The sequence below is a fragment of the Cotesia glomerata genome, linkage group LG4, assembly GCF_020080835.1.
Source record: "Cotesia glomerata isolate CgM1 linkage group LG4, MPM_Cglom_v2.3, whole genome shotgun sequence".
In the NCBI taxonomy this organism is placed as follows: domain Eukaryota; kingdom Metazoa; phylum Arthropoda; class Insecta; order Hymenoptera; family Braconidae; genus Cotesia; species Cotesia glomerata.
This window is the reverse complement of record NC_058161.1, coordinates 7455169-7475459: the sequence shown is the minus strand read 5'-3', so window position 1 is coordinate 7475459 and position 20291 is coordinate 7455169. Positions and strand designations below refer to the sequence as shown.

Sequence of the window (20291 nt, the reverse complement as noted above, 5' to 3'; positions counted from 1 at the left end):
ATTTAACGATTGTCGGCCAATAGGGTGCGACCTCGTAGTCACCTACGGGTGTTGAAGGTTGCACACCTCTCGGGTGTCGTGGGAACATATGAATGTCACACCTCGATGTTACACTACCTGAAGTGTCATACTTTACACTAAAAGCTTTATACATCACAGCTATTTTATATCAGCAATTATTTTTATGATTTACTGACTCACTTTTACCTATTATTCGATTGGTACTTATCGTTTTGCTTAGCCGTGATTAGGATTGCAAAATAAAGATAAGCAAAGTATCTAGTCTTGATACAACGCAACAAAAATTTTATTAGTCTTGAAATTACTTTTACTTAACACTTTAATGCATTAACTTTTAAGTATTAATACTATTGTTCAATAGTTGCACGCCCTCGATAAAAAGAGCCCGATACCTCAACCTGGATTTCGAAGGTGTTATTGAAGTATCCAAGTATTAAGTTATAATAAGTTGAATTATTTTATTTTGATTTAAGTATGTAAATATTGGAAATGATTAATATTATAAATTGATTTCATTAAAAACTCTCTTCTTAAATGAATAAAGAATGAATGGTTTTTTTTAGATGGAAAAATACCGCTTAAAACTTTTTTATTAAGAAAATTTAAAGGCAATCGAGTTGTGGGGATCAAAACTCCGATTTTACAGATTGATTGATTGTCAAATAATAAGTTTGCCGTGCAAAAGAAAAGCTATTAAGCATTATACAAATTTTTAAGATATCTTATAAAACACAATGATTCTGTAATGATTGACAAGGCTTGTTTGCATAATAAGTTTTTGTGCTGCATAAAAAAAAAATTTTCTCTATTTAATGAAAGGTATAGTAAACTCACGTATATTTTCATAAATAATTGCAATCGAAAAAAAAGTTATGTATAATTTGACACGTCTTATACTCGTAAACTGCGCAACTGCGCGATTAAATATTATTTAAGTGGGGTACGTACTTTGACGGTTTGTATAAATGCAGATTTTGCGAATCAGTCGGTTTTCAAAAGTCTTAAGTCAAGTATCGTTATAGGATTTTTTGCCACTTTTACCTATAACATTTTTTTTTTATTTTATATTGATTAATTTTTATTTTATGATTGGCTAATGGTTTAATTTAAAAGTGAATTATTTTAATTTTTTGACTCGAATTAATAAATAAAATAAAATAATGTTGCTATTCAAAAAACTCGGTATCGCCGGTGGTTCTTTATTTACTTTTGGTATAATTATCGGTTACGCGTTTTTTCCACCGTTTTTACACAGCCAAATAAAGAAGGTAGATTTTTATTACTTTTGATAATAGACTTTTATTATTTCGATAAGGGCATGTCTATTCATACATAAAAAAGGCCTGATATGTAAGCTGCGTGAATGTAAAAGCCCTTATATTCACACTGCGTGGATTTATCAAGATTTTTTTACGTATGAATAGACACTTCTTTTCCATAATTATATTTATTATTCAAAAATTCAAAATAAATATAGTGACTTTTAATTCATAAAAAAATTAAGTTTGCCGATTCATCAGAGTTAACTTTTGATCATGTGTCATGTTGCACGCAACACATTAATTTATGCATCAGTGTCATCGTAATTGTTATGATTTCAAATACTCCTATTAAAATTACATAACTGTAGATAAAAATATCATACATTTTAAAGCTTTAAGAAAAAAAAAAAAAAAAAAAAAAACAAATAATTTTATTTATAAAAGTTGTACTGAGTTTAATTTGAGAAAAGAGGTGATTTTTTGTTTTATGTCAAGTATAAATTTATCATGATTACAGGTAACCTAAAGAAGCAAATAGTTAGTTTATAATTTAATCAATTAATAGCAGGAATACAAATATATTTAATGATCGCTCTGACAATGACAGTTTTGTTGTATCCTGATTAGAGGTTTTTTCGTGTAATTATGTGTGAATATACGTAAAGATTGTTTAGTATTGGAATGTGTATTCATTACAATTGAATTTTTTTACTCTTATTTTTATTGAACATTTTGCCGAGAGAATTGAAAGGAAGTCACCTCGCTTGTAATAACAAATAATTTATTTCTTATACCTTGAAATTTTAATGAGTGTTAATCGACTACAAATCATAAATTGAAGAAGACGTCTTTTATTATCAATTTAAGAAAAATATTAATCATTAAATTTTTATTTATTATTTTTTTACGGGCTATTCGATCTGAGAGCTAATTAAAATTATATACCTTTTGCTAATTTAGATAGAAAAAAAATTTATTGATGAAATAAATTACTCTATAATATTATTTTAAATAGAATAATTGTGATTTTAATAGTTGATTGATAATATTTATTCTTCGGATAGTATCTAGTCTTTTTCATTTATGTCAGATCGGATAACCAATAAAGAAAAATAACATCGGATTCAAATTTTTTTCCGATCAAAAGTAATGTAAATTGGTACATTAAATTAAATATATACTTACCAGGGAATCCAATTAGTTGAGGGTTCAGACATGAGAGACATGTGGACAGTAGTACCTTTTCCAGTAGATTTTAGAATTTATTTATTTAATGTTACAAATGCAAATGAAATACAAGGTGGCGCTAAGCCAATAGTTAAAGAAGTTGGTCCGTTTTTTTACGAGTGAGTATATTTTTTTTTTTAATTTATTATTTATTATAAATTATAACTAAACATGTGTACTCGAACTCTATTATTATTTTCTAATTATTTCAAAGTGAATGGAAAGAAAAAGTAGATTTGGTTGATCGCGAAGAAGATGATACTGTTGAATACTGCAATAAAGCAACATTTATATTCAACCAAGCAAAAAGTGCTCCAGGTCTTACTGAAGACGTAGTGTTAGTTTTTCCTCATGCTATGATATTGGGGATGATTCTTGCTACAGTACGAGAAAAACCTGCAATGGTTGGTCTGGCAGGTAGGTTTTTAATCATCATTTAATTATTATTACTGTAAACATATCTCTTGTGGTCTAGACTCACAGCACTAAAAAAAAAAAAAAATGAATTTATTTTGTATAATGTAGCTAAAGCTGTCGACAGTATATTCCATAAACCATCTTCAGTGTTCGTTACTGCAACAGCACGCGAGATACTCTGGACAGGTTTACCAGTTGATTGTTCAGTTAAAGATTTTGCTGGAAGCGCCGTGTGCGGAATAATACGTGAAGACGATTCTGGTTTCATAAAAGACGGTGAAAATTATAAGTTTGCATTATTCGGCCCCGTAAGTCTAAAGATATTTTTGTCTATATATATTTGCACTTCTTCACTCTCATGAAATATTCTTGAATTATCAACATTAGAAACTAATTCATTAACAAATAACAAAAAAGTTTTGTATCTACACAGAAAAAATAATTTTTTGAATCAAGTAAATAATTTTGAAAAATTTAATTTTCTTGATTTGAGGAGAGAAATTTTTAAACTAAGAAATTTTTATTGGTTTAAGTGAATTTTACTTGGTTCAAGAATTTTTTGTCTTCATTCAAAACTATGAAACTTTTTAAAATTAGTTTTTGGTTCAAAAATTTTTCTCTTAATTCAAGTTAATTTTTTTTTTCAATGTACGTCATTAAATATAAATTTTTCTTTTTTCATTTTGTATAGAAAAATGGAACCGTTGTACCAGATCGAATTAGAGTTAAACGTGGTAAAGCTAATTATTTAGAGGTAGGAATAGTGACTGAATTCAAAGGCTTACCAAAATTAACTAACTGGCCCGAAGAAGGAGAATGTAATACTTTCAATGGCACCGATTCAACGATTTTCCATCCTTTCCTCTATCAAGATGAAGATGTCGTATCTTTTGCGCCAGATCTTTGCAGAAGTTTAGGCGCTCGATACCAAAGACCGTCGAAATTCAAAGGTTAATATTTATTTAATTTATTCATTGTTATCAGTCTTGCAGTTTTTGACTGTTATGGGCTACAAATCATCTATATATCTTTATAATTAACAGAATAAGAAAAATTTTCTTACTGGCGCATTTGTATGATAAAATGGGGTTTTTAAGTTAAATTTAGTAAAATCTGAATTAATGTATTTCCCCGGCTTATATATTTATCGTCTATATAATTAAGAGAATAGAGTAATTTATGCCGGGTATGTTTATTTTAAAAGAGATTTTAATAATTAAATTTGGCATTATCAAAAAGATCTTTACCTGAATTGTGCTTTTTTACAATTTTATATATTTTTTGGTGGTAGTCAATTTTTTATGTAAAATTTTTGAAGGAGTTTTCCAGTTTTATAAATTTTCTTCATCACATTATTCATTAAATTATTGGTATGTCCGTATATTAATTATAATTGATCGTCTCTTCGTGATTTAACATTTCAAAACATCATAAGCAAAAGTTATTATTCTTCATAATTCGTAATTCTCAAAGGTTAAAAAAATAACTCTCAATATTTAAATTTCATATTTGACTCGGTAATAAGTATGTAACAAAACCTTAAACGTACGTTATCAATTTATGTCTACACTGTAAAAAAAGCGGTGTTAAAATGGACTCATTTTAACACCGCTATGTAACAGCTGTGTATTAACACCGGTGTAGCGGTGCTCTTTTGCGGTGTTAAAAATCCGGTGTTAAACCGGTGTAATATCGGTGTAACCGGTTTAATACCGGTGTAACAGTAGTTTAATACCGGTGTAACAGTAATAAATTTACACCGTATCGGAATATGAATATTACATGATCCATAAAACACCATTAATATTTAATATTTATCAAAATGAGACAAGTAACATTTATTTAAGAATTTTCAATTTATAAAATTACGCAGAAATCGATTTAATGAATGTTATACAACAAGTTAAATAGTATTTACAAAATTAAATGTTTAGGAGCAATATAATAATTATTTTTATCGTAACCATCATGATGTTTCTAATAATATAATGGATGTTTTAAACATGACAAAACTACAGCTGTGCAAAAATAAATTATCTATATGAAAATCATTTAAAAAACGTTCAAAATTGTCGTAAAATTGTTCTAAAAATGTTTCAAATTTGTTGTAAAAACACTCTAAAACTGTCCAGAAAATGTTCCAAAATTGTCTCAAAAATATCCGAAAAATGTCTCAAATGTATTCAAAATTTGTTCTCAAATAGTTAAAAAAATGTTTTAAGATTATTCAAAAAAGGTTCCACATAAGATTTAAGGACAAAATTTTAACTAAATTGCTTCAAATAAATTGCATTGATTCTAAAATTATCTTAGAAGTATTCCGAAAATCTTAAAAAAAATACTTAAAAGTTATGAAATAATTACTAAAATCCACTATTTTAGAGTTTCCGATTATCTATATGATGTCCTAAAATTGTCCTTTAATAATGGTGTTAAAGTAACACGGATCGAAAGTTTACACTGAGAGAATTTCACACCATTATTTCACACTACACGTCCATGTAAAGTGCTCTGGGTCCATTTTTACATCGAAATTTTTTACAGTGTATTTATTTTAATCAAAAACTTTTATCTTTTTTATATTTTATTATTTTAAACTTTCTAAATTAAATATTAACTTTTTTTTTATTATTTATCTTTTATTAATAAACATAAAAAGTTTAATTATAAAAATTGTGTTACTTAAAATATTATCAACACCGGTTAATTTATAACAGCGAAAAAAAATATTTACACCGCGACCGGTGTTACTGCTACACCGATTTCGGTGTTGAATTTAACACCGGAATTTTTAACACCGTACACCGCATGGACTCACACCGGTTTTTTTTTTTACAGTGTATCGGTATTTTTATTTCAAGGATAAGTACATGCAAAAAAAAAAATTGGGGCTGCCACATGATTTTCATGTGACTGCCACATGATTTTTTCATGTGGCTACTACATGATTTTCATGTGGCTGCTACATGATTTTCCTGAGGCAGCCACATGATTTTTTCATATGGTTGCCACATGATTTTCATGTGACAGCAACATGATTTTCATGTGGCAGGCAATACTATAATAATAGTTAAAACAACAATAATTATTATCATGATGATAACAATAATAATAATAATCGATATTATTAAGAGAATAAGAAAAATTTTGTGGCCAGTAAATTTTTATGATAAAAAGGGTTTTTATGGTTAAATTTGGTATCATTAGAAAGGTCTTGATCTGGAGTTGTGCCTTTTCAAGGTTTCATATCATTCTCACTAATAGTCAATTTATTATGATAAGAATTAAGGCTGCATGCGAAAATGGTCTATCTCTAGATACATAATTAAGAAATAACCTTGCATCTGATGAACTATTGCCATTTTTAAAGATATAAGCTCATTCTGACATTACACTCATCGAGACCTTTTATTTAAGTACCCACATCAACTTTTCATATATTTATATATATTATATATATGTATATATGAAAAATATATCAAAATGCATGTGGGTACTCAAATGAAAGCTCTTGATGAGTGTAATGTCAGGATGAGCTTATATCTTTAAAAATATCATTAGTTGACAAGATAGCAATGTCAGTACTTAATTATTGACATTTTTAAAGATATAAGCTCTCCCCAGATGCAAGGTCATTTCTTAATTATGTTTCTAGATATAGAGCATTTTCGAATGCAGCCTTAATTCTTATCATAGTAAATTGACTATTAGTGAGAATGATATGAAACCTTGAAAAGGCACAACTCCGGGTAAAGATATTTCTAATGGTACCAAATTTAACCATAAAAACCCATTTTATTATAAAAATATACTGGCCACAAAATTTTTCTTATTCCCTTAATAATATAGATTATTATTATTATCATGATAATTATTATTTTTGTTGTTTTAACTATTATTATAGTATTGCTTGCCACATGAAAATCATGTTATTGTCACATGAAAATCATATGGCAGCCACATGAAAAAATCATGTAACTGCCACAGTAAAATCATGTAGCCGCCACATGAAAATCATGTAGTAGCCACATGAAAAAATCATGTGGCTGCTACATGATACATTCCTGTGGCAGCCCCAATTTTTTTTTTGCGTGTATTGAACAAAATTTAGTTTTCAACTATTTTATTTATTATTATTATCATTAAATGTTCAAAAGTAAAAAATTAAATTTTTAATTAAAAAAGTGAAAAATGTATAATAAAACGTTAAGGAAAGTATTTTTTGTAGCAGTTTTATTCTTTTTTTATTAAATATCTACTTTCTTTACTGGATTATTCAGGACTTAAGACAAACCGGTACACCGCAGGCTTAGGTGACATGAGTACAGATCCAGCTCTGAAATGTTTCTGCCCGACACCAGATACTTGCCTAGGAAAGGGATTATACGATATATTTGCTTGTGTGAAAGCGCCAATTGTCTGTAGTTTACCACATTTCTATGACACCGATCCACAGTACTTGACTCAAGTCGAGGGTCTTCATCCTAACGAGGTTGGATAAAGGTATATTAACTTGAAAACCTGACCACTAAATATTGTCCTTTTACATTTCAGGAAGAACATCAGATTTTCATAGACTTTGAACCGATGCTTGGAGCGCCACTGAGTGCAAGAAAGCGGCTTCAATTTAATATGTTTATTTTCCCCGTTGAAAAATTCAAACTTATGAAAAACTTCCCATCAGCTCTTATGCCATTGTTTTGGGTTGAGGAAGGTCTTGAGTTAGCTGACGAGTATATGAAGCCAATAAAGCTTGTATTTACTATGTTGAAAGTCGTTGGGTAAGTGAATTATTGAATTTCAATACTTCAATCAATCTATGATCATTATTACTGTTAATCTGTTTTATTAAATTAATTAAACTACTCACAGAATTATGAAATGGCTCATGATGACAGCGGGTATTGGATTAGGAGGTGGTGCTGGCTTTTTGTACTACAAAGCAAATAAACCTCCGCAAAAACTCGAAATAACTAAAGTTTCACCAAAAACAATTCAGAATACCGCTGGCGATGAGAAAAAATGGCCAACGAGTGTTAGTACTATTCAAGGAAATAATGCCCCACCTTCTGTAGAAGCTTGAAAGTAAATTAAACTGTTAACAAAATGTCCTTTTTTAAAATAAATCTGATTCAATAATTTCCAATCTAAATCTTAATGATTTATTTTAAACAAGGACGTTGTTAATACAGTGAAAATTTTACGTTGAATTGACACATCATTTATCGTGTCAAACAAGTAGATTACAAAATTAAACAGATGTGTAAATTTCTCGAAACTTAATCATAATTTTCTGCACTATTAAGTGCTGTAAAAAATATAAAGAAATTAAGCAAAATTTTTTACTATGAAATATTGAGTCACAAGATTTAACAACGTGATTTTAGGTAGCTAAAAGATGGCAGCGAAATATTCATTTTTTAAATCGCTTAGTTTTCCGAATGGCATGGTACATTTTGTCAAGAGAACTTATGTTGCAGTTCTAATTTTAGATAAGTAAGGCCGTTTGAAACAGCTCAATTTAAGTTTATGACCAATTAGATTGGCATAGCTAAAAATTTGTAATGGACACAGTTCATTCCTAAGAAATCTGAACGCAAAAAAAAGGTTTTCATAAGTAGTCAAAATTTCAATTAATTGGCAAAAAATTGATTTAGTTTTTCACAAACAAATTATTAATTTTAAAATTAATCCTTTAGAGCGTTATTAATTCGTTCAATATAACCACTTTGCCGTTTTTGTTTCTAAAATTGATTAAAATAATTTATTATTATCGTTTTGATTTCTGAAGTATAAAAAAAAATGAATAAACTTTGCAACTTAATTTTGAATAATTTCTTAATTATTTTTTTGCTTGTAAATCAATTTATATTTATGAAGTTATGTTTCGATAATTAATATTCACAAATTGCCAATAAAATTGGTCATTTTTTTAATTGGAAAATATTCAATTTTGTTCGATTATTGCAGCCCTATTTAATACATGTTTCGTAAAAAAGAGATAATTCCTCATAAAACAGTTTGATCAGAAAATATAGAGGTATACATGTATAATTTTACAAATATTTAATAGCAATTCATGAGGTTATATCAAGGACACATATATAATGATCAATGATCACGTATCATCGAATTATATAAAATCGTAGTTTTAAATGAAATTGTTTCTATATCATAAATTGATAATCGGCGATTACCAAGTAAGCTCGTTACTAAATGGGTCTTATGAAAAATAATGAAAAAAAAAAGGAATTGTATGTAACAATTTAAATCAAAGGAATAGTGAACTGTGATATCATATGTTCTGTTAAGAAAACGTGGAAGTAATGATGAATATTTTTATTGTTTGTTCTTTATATAAATTTACAATCAGACGATCTCTCGACACTTTCCATTAAATTGTCTTTTTCTTTAAATATTATATGATAATATCAATGCTCAATATGTTATATTATTTATTTATTAAATATTTAAATGGTATTAAAAATTATAATAATAGTAATATTTAACTTATTCCTATGAGTGTATAAAAACTAAAATGAGTGTTGAGATCAATGTGTATATAATCTATCATAAATTATAAATTATTAATTAATATATAAAAAAATTTAGTTTGTTGTCATAAATTGTTTGCTCAATTTCTAAATTTTCTTACCACACTATAGCTGACTAATATTTTTAATACTTAAAATATCAATTAATATTTAATATTGTTATTAAATAATATTATTTTACTCTTATATTAAATATATAGCATAGATATCCACTAGCAATATTGATTTTAATCTCACTAACGCATTATTATTTATACAGTAATTGAATTAATATCTCATAATAATAAAGTCTTGGACTTGTAAATTGAATATAAAAAATTATAAAATTTTAATAATTATGTTTTCTGACTTTATTGTAAATTTTTTATTTAGAAGAATTAATAAACCAATTTAAATCATTAGTTGATTTAAAAAAAATCAAATTAATAGTTCAATAAATAAATTTAAAAAATCTCATTTACTTGGAATTTATTTACAAATTTTCAGTCTTTTTAATTAAGTAAAAATATAATAATCCTAAATTATTCTGAAGCAACCAGGAGCAATGAACTTCGACACAGAAAATATTTTACCTGAAACTAGTTTTGAGTTGAGAAAATTATTGTTACTTTTACTCTTTCAGTTCTTACCCCTTTCGTTATGGTAATGAGTTCTAAGAGAGTAAAAAAGTTTCGGTATGTTGTAACGTTCTTTACATATTTCAACATGTACAATGTTATTTGTTTCTTTTTTTACCAGATTATGCACAATTTCTTAAAACTTGATGCTCCTATCCGGTGAAATATTTTAAACGAAATTCTGAAGCTGTTAGAGATACTTGAGGGAATATTAGAACTTTATAGATATGAACTATTCTACTACCTTTTGAGATTTATAAAAACGAAATATTAAAAAAAAAAACCCACCATGCAATTGTGAAAGTACTCTTAGATTCGTATTCGGATACGACCTACGGTTTGTGCTATTACTTTTCTTTTAATTCTTCAATGCCGCTTTTTTCACAAGCTATCGCTAGGTCGCTTCTATTCATCGTTATTTTGTGAATAAAAATTTTTATTAAAATTCTTTTAAATTGTGACATAATCTACAAGAGTCGATTTAGGTAATTTTTTGTTCACTTTTCGAGATAATATCTCTTGCAAGCAGCTAGTAAACAAAATTTAAAAGTTTTATTAAAATCCGTGCAGTGATTTTAGGATTAGGTGCTCACAAAAATATCCCACGTGTTACGTTATGGGAAGAAAAAAATTATTTTTAATAGTAAAAATCTTTATCTGAAAAAACAAAATCTTTATCTGAAGATATCAAATATGAATGTGAAGCATGAAATTAATAAAAATATCACGCGAGTTGTTTAAATACCAGTCTTTCCTTAATTTAATATTTTGAAAATAATAAATAATAAAAAAAGAATTAATTTATTTACCACGTCTCTTAGCATCGTGAAACGAATCACCCCGACAGAGCAGAACATTTTTGTACGCACTTCTGTATTCCGAACTCATAACAACATAAATAATTGGATTAATGCAAGTCGTTAAATAGATAAGTATGTACCCAGCGATATTAAGCCCACGCCAATCAATAATATCTTTAGATATTTTAGCGATTGTTATAGGCAAATAACAAACAACAAATGACAAAAATATAACAAGTATCATTTTAAGTAACTTTTTATCTTTAGCAGACATTTTTCCGGATTCATTACGGTTTTTAAAACTACGAAATCGCAATTCTCGTCGGAAAATACTACCTCTTTTAATATTTATATTACTATTACTATTATTATTACTATTAACGTTACGTTTATTATTATCACATGGTGAATCCGATCGAGAACTTACGAATTCTTCAGAAATATCTGAACCGTCATATTTGTTCGTATTAAGAACGCGCGTTGAACATTCTTGATAGCTTTTTGTCGAATCTTTGGGCACTTTCAAGCACCGATCATTGTTTGATAAAATTGATTTGCTTGTAACTATTTTCTCCTGGTTATCAGCAGCGTGTGTTAGTGACTTATCTTGTGATTGTGATGATGATGAGTCGACATCAGAAAAATGAAAATTTGGTATCGAAACGGTATAAATTGTTTTTTGACATTCTTTATCGCTATTATTTTTAATATCGTGTAAATTTATTTTTATATTTTTCAATTCATCGCTATTGTATTCGGTTATTTTCTGAATGTTCAATGCTTCACTGCTGTGCAATATTTTATCATCATTATCTTCAATGTAAAAATACGAAGTATTTTGTTGGCTCTGAAGATGTCTGTCATTTCTTATTGGAGATCCGGTATTTTCTGATGTACCTGTTCCAGCAAAACTTGAACCTAATGCCGAGTCTTCAAAGTGTTTTGTATATTTTACCTGATAAATCAATTTTAAAAATTATTATTGATATTGATTTTTTTTTAGATTTTAAAATATTGAAATGCAAAATTTTTTTTTGATTGTTAAAGAATTATGCATAGAAATATTTTGCGATGGTGAATAATGAATTATGATTAGAAAATACCTCAAGTGTTGCTTTGACAAAATCAGTTGTAGTTTCTTGACGTCTGCGGCTTCTTTTCGCAGTCTTGCGTACAATATAAAAAATCCTTGCATAGCAAACGACAATTGCAATGCAAGGTGTAAGAAACGCGAGTATGAATAAAAACTCTTTTGGTGAATTACCATTAGTATCACGAAGAATTGAACATGAACCAATGTTTGGATCCAGACCAAAGCGACCCCATTGTTCAAACCATGTTGGTACTAAAGCACCAAATCCGAATATCCATGTCGCTATCACCATTAGTATTAAATATTTTGACTTATAAAATCTGAAAAAGATAATCAAAAAATTAGTATGTAAAATAATTTTGAAATAAATTACGCGCCTCAAAGGGAGGCTGTACTCTATTTTGATAATATGAAGAATATTAGTATCATGCGATTAAAAATACGCACTGGTCAAGGAGAACTAATTTCAAGTGTAATAATAAAAAAAAAGTATTTTTATTGTATATTTTTTTACCAGATGTTTGTTCAGTGACCGTCTCTTTTGTCTCATGCAAAAATTTCTCGCGACAAAAATTGTCAGCAATAATTTCTTGTACAATATTTGTACAATTTCTTGTACAATATTTTTTCACACAAAACCCATGATAAAAAGGCCATGTTAATGTTTTTTTTTTTTTTTTAAATAATTGTACTTAATTGTAAATAATTGTGAGAAATTTTTGTTGAGAAATTTTGGTAGGATTAATAAAGGCGGGGAGCCGTTTGTTCATGTTTCAAGAATACACAAAAAAATATTCAAACCAAAAAATTACAGGCTAATAAAGTAGGAGTTAAAAAAAGTGCAGCGTCTTCGTTGACGTGATTCTAACTCATCTAGTCGACCGTAATAAAAAAAAGGTAGATTCTTAATGATTAAAGATGCCGTTATCGTCCCAACTAGGGAAAAGTTAAAAAAAGTTTTTTGTAAAATGGCAAAAGCTTGAAAAACAAAGAAGTTTTTTTTTACCTATTTTTTGACATTTCCGAATTTTTTAAAAATAGTAAAAATATAAATTTTTTTATAAAGCTAATTCGAAGGAATGCATAGAAGCCTATACCAAATTTTGCGTAAGTCGGTTCTGTAGAATAGAGATATTATGTTTGAAAATTATTGAAATTTCAAAAAAATTTTGTTAGGATATATTTTAAAGGTTTGAACTTTAGAAATATGTAAAGAAATGTTTTTTTCTGCCCTCCAGGCGGAAAGTGGCAACTTTCGGCCCGCTGCGCTAAACGAAATTGCCGCTTTCCGCCTCTGTCGGACAGAAAAATAGTATACAAACCTATGGCAGGAAAATAATAAATATCTCAGATCACATATATGTCGACCTCGGCTTCGCCTCGGGCAACATATATGTGTTCTGAGACATTTCTCATTTTCTTGCCACAGGTGTGTAATATACTATTTCAGAATTTTAGACCGAAATACTCTCTTAAACACAAAATTATATCAATAAAAATAATTTATTATTTTCAAAGAAATTTTTTAATTGGTTTAACATAATCAAATTCTTCAAAATGATCGTCTTGAGTCAAGTTAATTTTCTTGTCTGTTTGCTGCTAGAGGGATTAAATTTACATTTTCAAGCTTTTAAAGTAAAAGTACTAATGAAAGAAAAAAATATTTCGTAATTACTTTGGATACAGTCGTGGATGTCCAATCATTACGTATCGATTGATCGTGATTGCCAATACCGTAAATAGACTTACAGCAACAAGACCATAACGCAATAAAGGAAATAGACGACACAAAAGTGGTCCATGCGTCCACGAGCCATACCAAAATGTAGATGTTGCTAATGGTAAATTGAAGCAGCAAAACATCAGATCCGAGATCGAAAGATTCATTATGAATACAGCGGTGGCGTTTCTCATCTTTAACAAAATCAATGAATTATTAATTAATTAGTATCTATCATTTATTACATATTGTATTTCAAGTATGCCATAAAATATTTTATCGCATTACATAAATTTCTTACGAATTGGAATACATTTTATTAAGAAAATTAAATGTCTCGTTAACCAAAAGCAGTAATATCTACCATGCTATCGCGACATTGTTTAGTACCAATAAAATGCACGAGGAATGTATTCAAAGTAAACAGTTAAACATTTAACATTAACACTCTGAAAAGTGAAACGATTATTTATTAATCCATCGGGTTATAGATATCCTAGATGCAATGTAATGCGTCTGAGATAAGGAGCAAGGAAAGGCAGTAAAGTGTGCTTATATAAGTAAGACGCAGGAACTCAGCGACTAGTTGGCCCCATAAATCCGTAGTGTCCCATGAGAATGAAGAACTAGGGAATAGATAAAATAGATAGAAGGTCGAAGTTGTAAGTTTAAAGCAACCATGATGAGGCCAAGCAGAACAACTTTGTCACTAGGTAACTGTACCAGATTCCTGTATTTCATAGTCTAACTATTTTACATGCTATGCTATATATTTTAGTACATATATGCCGTATCTATACATGCAGTACAGATTCAACTACTTTACGCCAGTCCGTACTAGTCGTCTATTCGCAAGCTTTATCAGCAAACTACGAATTACTTTAGATGTACAAAGTTACTGAGAATAGATTGACCTAGGCAATTACTTTGCATTTTAGCGTTTTTTCTTACTGTCAGACTTTTTTTTATTATCTTCGACGAAGTTTTTCTGCTGATGTTTATGAAGTTTTATTGGCGAGAAAAAAAGTAATTGTAATTCATAAATCTGAATTTGTATAACTTCATCATTAATATTCGAATGAAAATCTCTTATACAAGTATAATATATATTCTTCAATCAATATTGAACATAGAGCATTAATTTCGTCGTAACATTTGTTACCGTATGAAAAGTAAACAGATAAAAAATAAATTAATAAAATTTATATTTTAAGTTATCGTTAAATATGCTTTTGAGCATGTTGATGAAGAAATTAATAGATATAATAATGACAATAAATATAATTTTGTCACATATCAACTATACTATCTGAAATTACAACTTTGTAATAATTCATGGAGCGATTATAATTTTTTTATTTTTACAGATCCTTTTTTTCGTTCAATAATGATTAATAATACATTCATGCATGATTATGAATAATTGAGCTCAAGTAACCTAGATTTTTTGTAGGTTTTTTTAGTTGGAATTTTTTTCAATTGAAAGTCTCGCTTTTTCGCTCGTCTAATTAAATCTTAAAGCATGAAAATTGCTCGTTTACACCAGATGTGATAATAAAATATTAAAATTCAATGATAATAAAAGTCTTAGAATCTAAAAAACTGTCACGGTTTGTAATAATAATAAAAAGTTCTTTTTGCATGAAAGTAATTTTTTAATTACTGAGTAAGTCATAAAAAAATAAGACAATTAGTTTTTTTTTTATTTAATATTTTTTTCAAGCAGTTTGAATTTCATGAAGTAGTCACTGTAACAGATTTAATTTAGGGGTTGAAAATTTCATTCAAATAAATATATTCTTTAGTTGTTTTGGGTTCGTTGTGTTTATTTTAGAGCTCATTGTTAACGTTTCATGCAGAACAGTAGGTGGATTTTGTTAATTATTCTAGTGCATAAATTAACGGTTATTTTATGATCATTCTAATTGTCTTTAGTTTATTCACAGACAGTAAAGATTTTTTTAAAAACATTCTTTAGTCTCTGGATTTTGTTTTGAGAAAACATCATTATTATTATTCAAGATAGTAACAGTTTTGTTCAACAATTATTTATTTATGAAGATATAAATACATTTTATTTTTAAGTATGTGATTTATTTTTACGAGATTTTTTTTATATTTTTTTCTGAAAATGAAATAAAGGTGTAGGATACAAACTTTTTATTTCTTGTTTTATTTTATAAGTTTGACGAAAAGGATTTGGGACGTTTGATAGTCGTCTGTATAAACTTGATAGCGTAATAGTAACATCATAAAATCCTGATGTTTGCCGGATGAGGAATATTCAAGAATAAGAATCTAAACTTAATGACCGGATAGGAAATCAATTATTTATATAGCGAAGTTAATGATGAGAAGCAATAATGTCATTGTACTAGTGTACACAGTCATTTCTCGTGTATAAAATATTTTTTATTATTTATTTTAATGAAATTAAGTGTAGAGTTAGTGGTTAAAAATGGTTAAAAGTGGTTAAAAATAGCTTATATATAGCTTAGATAGAGTTTTATCAGTACTGTGAAGTAAGAGACATATGATTGTGGGGGTGTGACAAATAAATATATTTCTGTTTTTAAACTTTAACTTCTACATACTTAAAATTTTTCGGCTAATATTTCTTATACTGTCTACCATATTTGAAACAAGACGTAAGAAGATACAAAAAATCATTTTAGCGTATGATAAATATTTTATTTTTGAAGAGCAATTTTCACTAAAGATTATTTATAAGTTTTCAGGTCATAATAATTATGTTATTGCATCTGTTAGTGCGGAGGATGGATTTAGTTTTTTAGTTGAAAATAAAATTGTTTAGTTCTAAACTTAAAAGTTAAAAATAATTGTAAAAGTAACGAAAATATTTGGATTTCAATTATTTTGTTGAAAAAAAGTAATTTTGTTATTTCATAGTTCCAATTAGTAAGAAAATTTTATTACTCAAGTGAGTAATCGGTAGATTAGAGTATAAATAATAGAAACTTAATTGATAATTTATTTTATTGTTGTGACAGTTGAAATTAATGTGAAAATAGATATTGAGACTGCTAACATCTATAAAAAAGAAATATAGTTGTAAAAAGAGATAAAGTGAAAAGATAAAAGGAAATGAAATAAAGAATTTAGTAAACGATTGAACGATATACAAGAGAACAAAGGGTGAAAAAGATGAATGAAGAAAAAAGATTGCGGAAGTCATGGATTTTTCTTTCCACATATCTATATTAATTATTTATCTATCTATTAATTTAGAAAATGTAATCATTTATTATATTTGTAAGCAATTATACTAGATAATTTAATGAACTCTTGAAGGCTCACGATAATCAGATTTTATTTATTAGTCGAACTTAAATAATAATAATATATATAGGTTTTATTTTTATCTTTTTTTACATTTAGTGTAATAAAAAGTGTGATTTATTTGTATATTTTTTATGCTGAAAAAAATAAAAGGATTAATTTATCTTAGCGCTCATAATCTAGAAATTACAATTAAGTCTTACTTAAATGTTAAGCTGATAGAAAAAGTTTCACTTTTTTAATTAAAAAAATGGATGTCAATGAAAGAGTTTAATTGAAAAGTGTAAAAGCAATGATAAAAACGCCGTAAAAGTAAAGAACTTTGGCGTTGAAGAAATTCACAGATCCCTGGATGTTTTAAAGGATAACAGTCAAGAGAAAGGCTCATACTGATCTTCTTACGTTGAAATGTAACATTTAATCTTTTTCGGAATCAATGTCTGCAAGTAACCCAAAGTAATTTTATTTCTTTGCCTTTTACTGTAAGCAATTTTTATAATCTTGTCTTTATATCAGTAATGTTATCATCACATTACAGTTAAAAATAATTTTGATTTTTGTAATTAATATTTAACAGCATTTAAATTGTAAAGCTTACTTGTAAAAACATTTTCCGATATGTCCATAAATTACCATATTAGAAAATTTAATATGCTGATGTATAGTTTGATACGTCAACATAAATATTTTAATATGTCTTAGGTTAAATTGAGATGTCGTGAAGGAAAAATTTGCAACAAAGTTTTTTTTTCACGCAACATCTAATTTTTTTTTAAGATCGTTTTTTAAGTAATAGGCCACCTTTCTGTAAAAAATTAAAAATTTTCAAAAAAGGGTTTTTTTTTTGACAAGTACTAAATTTTCAAGCTTGAAAACCTTGAAAATTTATAAAAGTTATAATTAGCTTGTAGAGTTTGAAGATGTATAAAAATTCCATTAAGTCCGAAGAGTTCAAAAATTTGTCATAGGTAAATTTTCAAACGTTTCGAGCTTAAATATAGCGGGATATTCCAGGGATGGTCTGCAGAGTCAACTGTAAGTCAATTTTTTTTTTAGTAGATGTTAATTGACAGACACATTTCTAGAAAAAATTGAAAAATGATTATAAATTATTTTTTAAATTTCATATATAGTCTGACATGGTTATATATGATCAGATCAGATTATATGGCCATATCAGAAAATTTTTAACGATTACTTAAATTGTAATGCTGTTATAAATTTTGATTTTCATGGTAATGAGAAATTTAAGTTAGAGATTGTGAGTCTATTTACTTAAAAGAATGTTCTTTAAGCTTATCACATTGTCATACACACAATTATTTTCAGAACGGTTCTGATGATGGAGACATTTTGTTTCGAATTCGTAATCAAATACAATGTCTTCATCATCATCATCATCATCATCGAGATATAAAATCGGTATATCTACATTACCAATAATTTGAAGTAGCAAGTGCTTCGTCTTTGATTCACACACAAAAACGCGTCTGGCCTGATATAAATGTTTCATCAAAATTGATTCTTGGGAGTTAGCTGAAGTGTGTCCTAGTTGCCACGGGATCCCATAAACCTCGTAGCGATATAGATAATCATCTCGGTATTTTTTCGGCAATTGTTCCCACGAATATGGTGGCTTAAATACGTAATGACTATCAATAAACTCACCATTAGAATTTGGTTGTAAGCTTACTATTGCCAATTCTTTAATCTGAAGTCTATCATTTGGTATAAAATATTCGTGAAAGTCAATAATTATGTCAACTTTTTTAGGTTGTGTAATAAATAACATTTTATATTCTTTACTAATAAAAAATAAAAAAAAAAAAAAAAAAAACATTTACACAAATTATTTCTCCAAAAATTAATTTTTCAAACGTTTTTTTAAAATTAGTATTTTTTTTTAAATGTTTATACTAGAAATTTGAATGGCGCGAGTTTTTTGCGAGTTTTGGCCTATGACTAACTTCAAGACTCATGTATTTTTATTCAGACGACATTGAATGAAGTAAAGTTATTTGAATTTAGTTGAAGAGAATTTCTCTCATTGCAATTACATTATCATAAGCACAGTTATTCTTTTCACGGTTCTCATGATGAAGACAGCCAGTACTGGTCCTATATTTAAACAAAGTACCGAAGTTATCATTGAACGGTATAATTGGTATATTTGTATTACCAATAATTTCAATTAATCTACGTTTCGCACGTTCATTAGCAACAAAAATGCACTGAGCTTTACGAAACAATTTATTCAAAATAGAGTACAGTAAGTCGGTTTTGGTGTATCCCAAATCCCATGGAATTCCGTAAATTTTTTGTCGGTTCAAAAACTCATTTTGATATTGCGTTGGTAATTCTTCTCATGAATATGGCGCTTTAAATATGTTATGCCGGTCAACAAAAGTACCATTAGTATCTGATTGTAAACTTATTATTGCCAATTCTTTCACCATAATTTGATCATTATCAATAAGATAATCGTGAAAATCAATTATAAAATCCATTATTTATTTTTAAAATTTATTTTTCTTGATCGATGAGTTATACTAAACGTCTTGTCTCTAATATATTGTATATTTTTACAATAATTTTTCTATTTTGTTCTTTTAATCACTTTGAAAAGTTTATACTTAAAAAAATTTTTATGATTGTTGCCAATTTAAATTAGTGCATTACAATTGCCTGATTACAAACTATTTTATCATGCTTCCTTTCATTAATTGGTATAATCAAATTTGTCCTTTCATTAATCAAAGTCAGTTACTATACGTGTAATGCATAACGGTTACTGATAAAAAATTTAGAAAGAATAAATTATTCAAATGAATCATTCAAAGTGAAAATAATTGTCTAGTTGAACATTATGATAGATCATTTTTATAAACCAATAATTACCTAACATATAATGTTTAATATTTAAAATACAGTTATGTATAGAATCAGTTTTGATTATTCTTACTTAATGTTTGATTAATAATAAGCAATAAATTTTTTTCTGCTAAAAAACGAATCTCATTATAAATTTTGTTTAATTAATAAAAAAATACATTGATTTAGTCCAAAACATCGATCCTGTCAATTGTGTTGTTTGAATCTTCATAATTGCAATTACCAAAAGAATTATTATTAAAAAAAAAAAAATTATTTTCTTTCAAATATTACTGAATAATAATTAGCACGTGTCAATAAAAGAATATCATTTATATTTAGTTTTCAGTTATTTAAAATGTTAACGAAATTCATTTTGCTTTACATTATATAAGTGAAGTATTAATGT

The 20291-nt window shown here is 27.4% G+C and overlaps 2 protein-coding genes across 4 annotated transcripts in view; one reads left to right on the top strand and one right to left on the bottom strand.

Annotated features, from left to right (window-relative positions):
- The first annotated feature begins 997 nt into the window (after positions 1 to 997).
- On the top strand, positions 998 to 9387 carry LOC123264211 (sensory neuron membrane protein 1-like). The gene is made up of 8 exons (XM_044727387.1): positions 998 to 1289; positions 2472 to 2629; positions 2725 to 2927; positions 3036 to 3235; positions 3619 to 3877; positions 7208 to 7419; positions 7482 to 7708; positions 7800 to 9387. The coding sequence occupies exons 1-8, from the start codon at positions 1182 to 1184 to the stop codon at positions 8008 to 8010; spliced, it is 1578 nt and encodes a 525-aa protein (XP_044583322.1). The 5' UTR covers positions 998 to 1181; the 3' UTR covers positions 8011 to 9387.
- A 951-nt stretch (positions 9388 to 10338) lies between these two features.
- Positions 10339 to 20291, bottom strand: part of LOC123264207 (G-protein coupled receptor moody-like) — a 47122-nt gene continuing 37169 nt past the window's right edge. For all 3 annotated transcript variants that reach the window (XM_044727381.1, XM_044727380.1, XM_044727378.1), the window contains 3 exons: positions 13667 to 13905; positions 12002 to 12311; positions 10339 to 11853 (listed from right to left, as the gene is read on the bottom strand). In XM_044727381.1, coding sequence (XP_044583316.1) covers positions 10900 to 11853; positions 12002 to 12311; positions 13667 to 13905 — 1503 coding nt within the window. In that variant the 3' untranslated portion in view covers positions 10339 to 10899. The remainder of the gene's footprint in view (positions 11854 to 12001; positions 12312 to 13666; positions 13906 to 20291) is intronic.

Coding starts and splice junctions, on each gene's coding strand:
- LOC123264211 (XM_044727387.1), top strand. CDS start 1,182: ATGTTGCTATTCAAAAAACTCGGTATCGCCGGTGGTTCTTTATTTACT. Junction 3,878..7,207: donor AAGACCGTCGAAATTCAAAG/GTTAATATTTAT, acceptor TGGATTATTCAG/GACTTAAGACAAACCGGTAC. Junction 7,709..7,799: donor ACTATGTTGAAAGTCGTTGG/GTAAGTGAATTA, acceptor AACTACTCACAG/AATTATGAAATGGCTCATGA.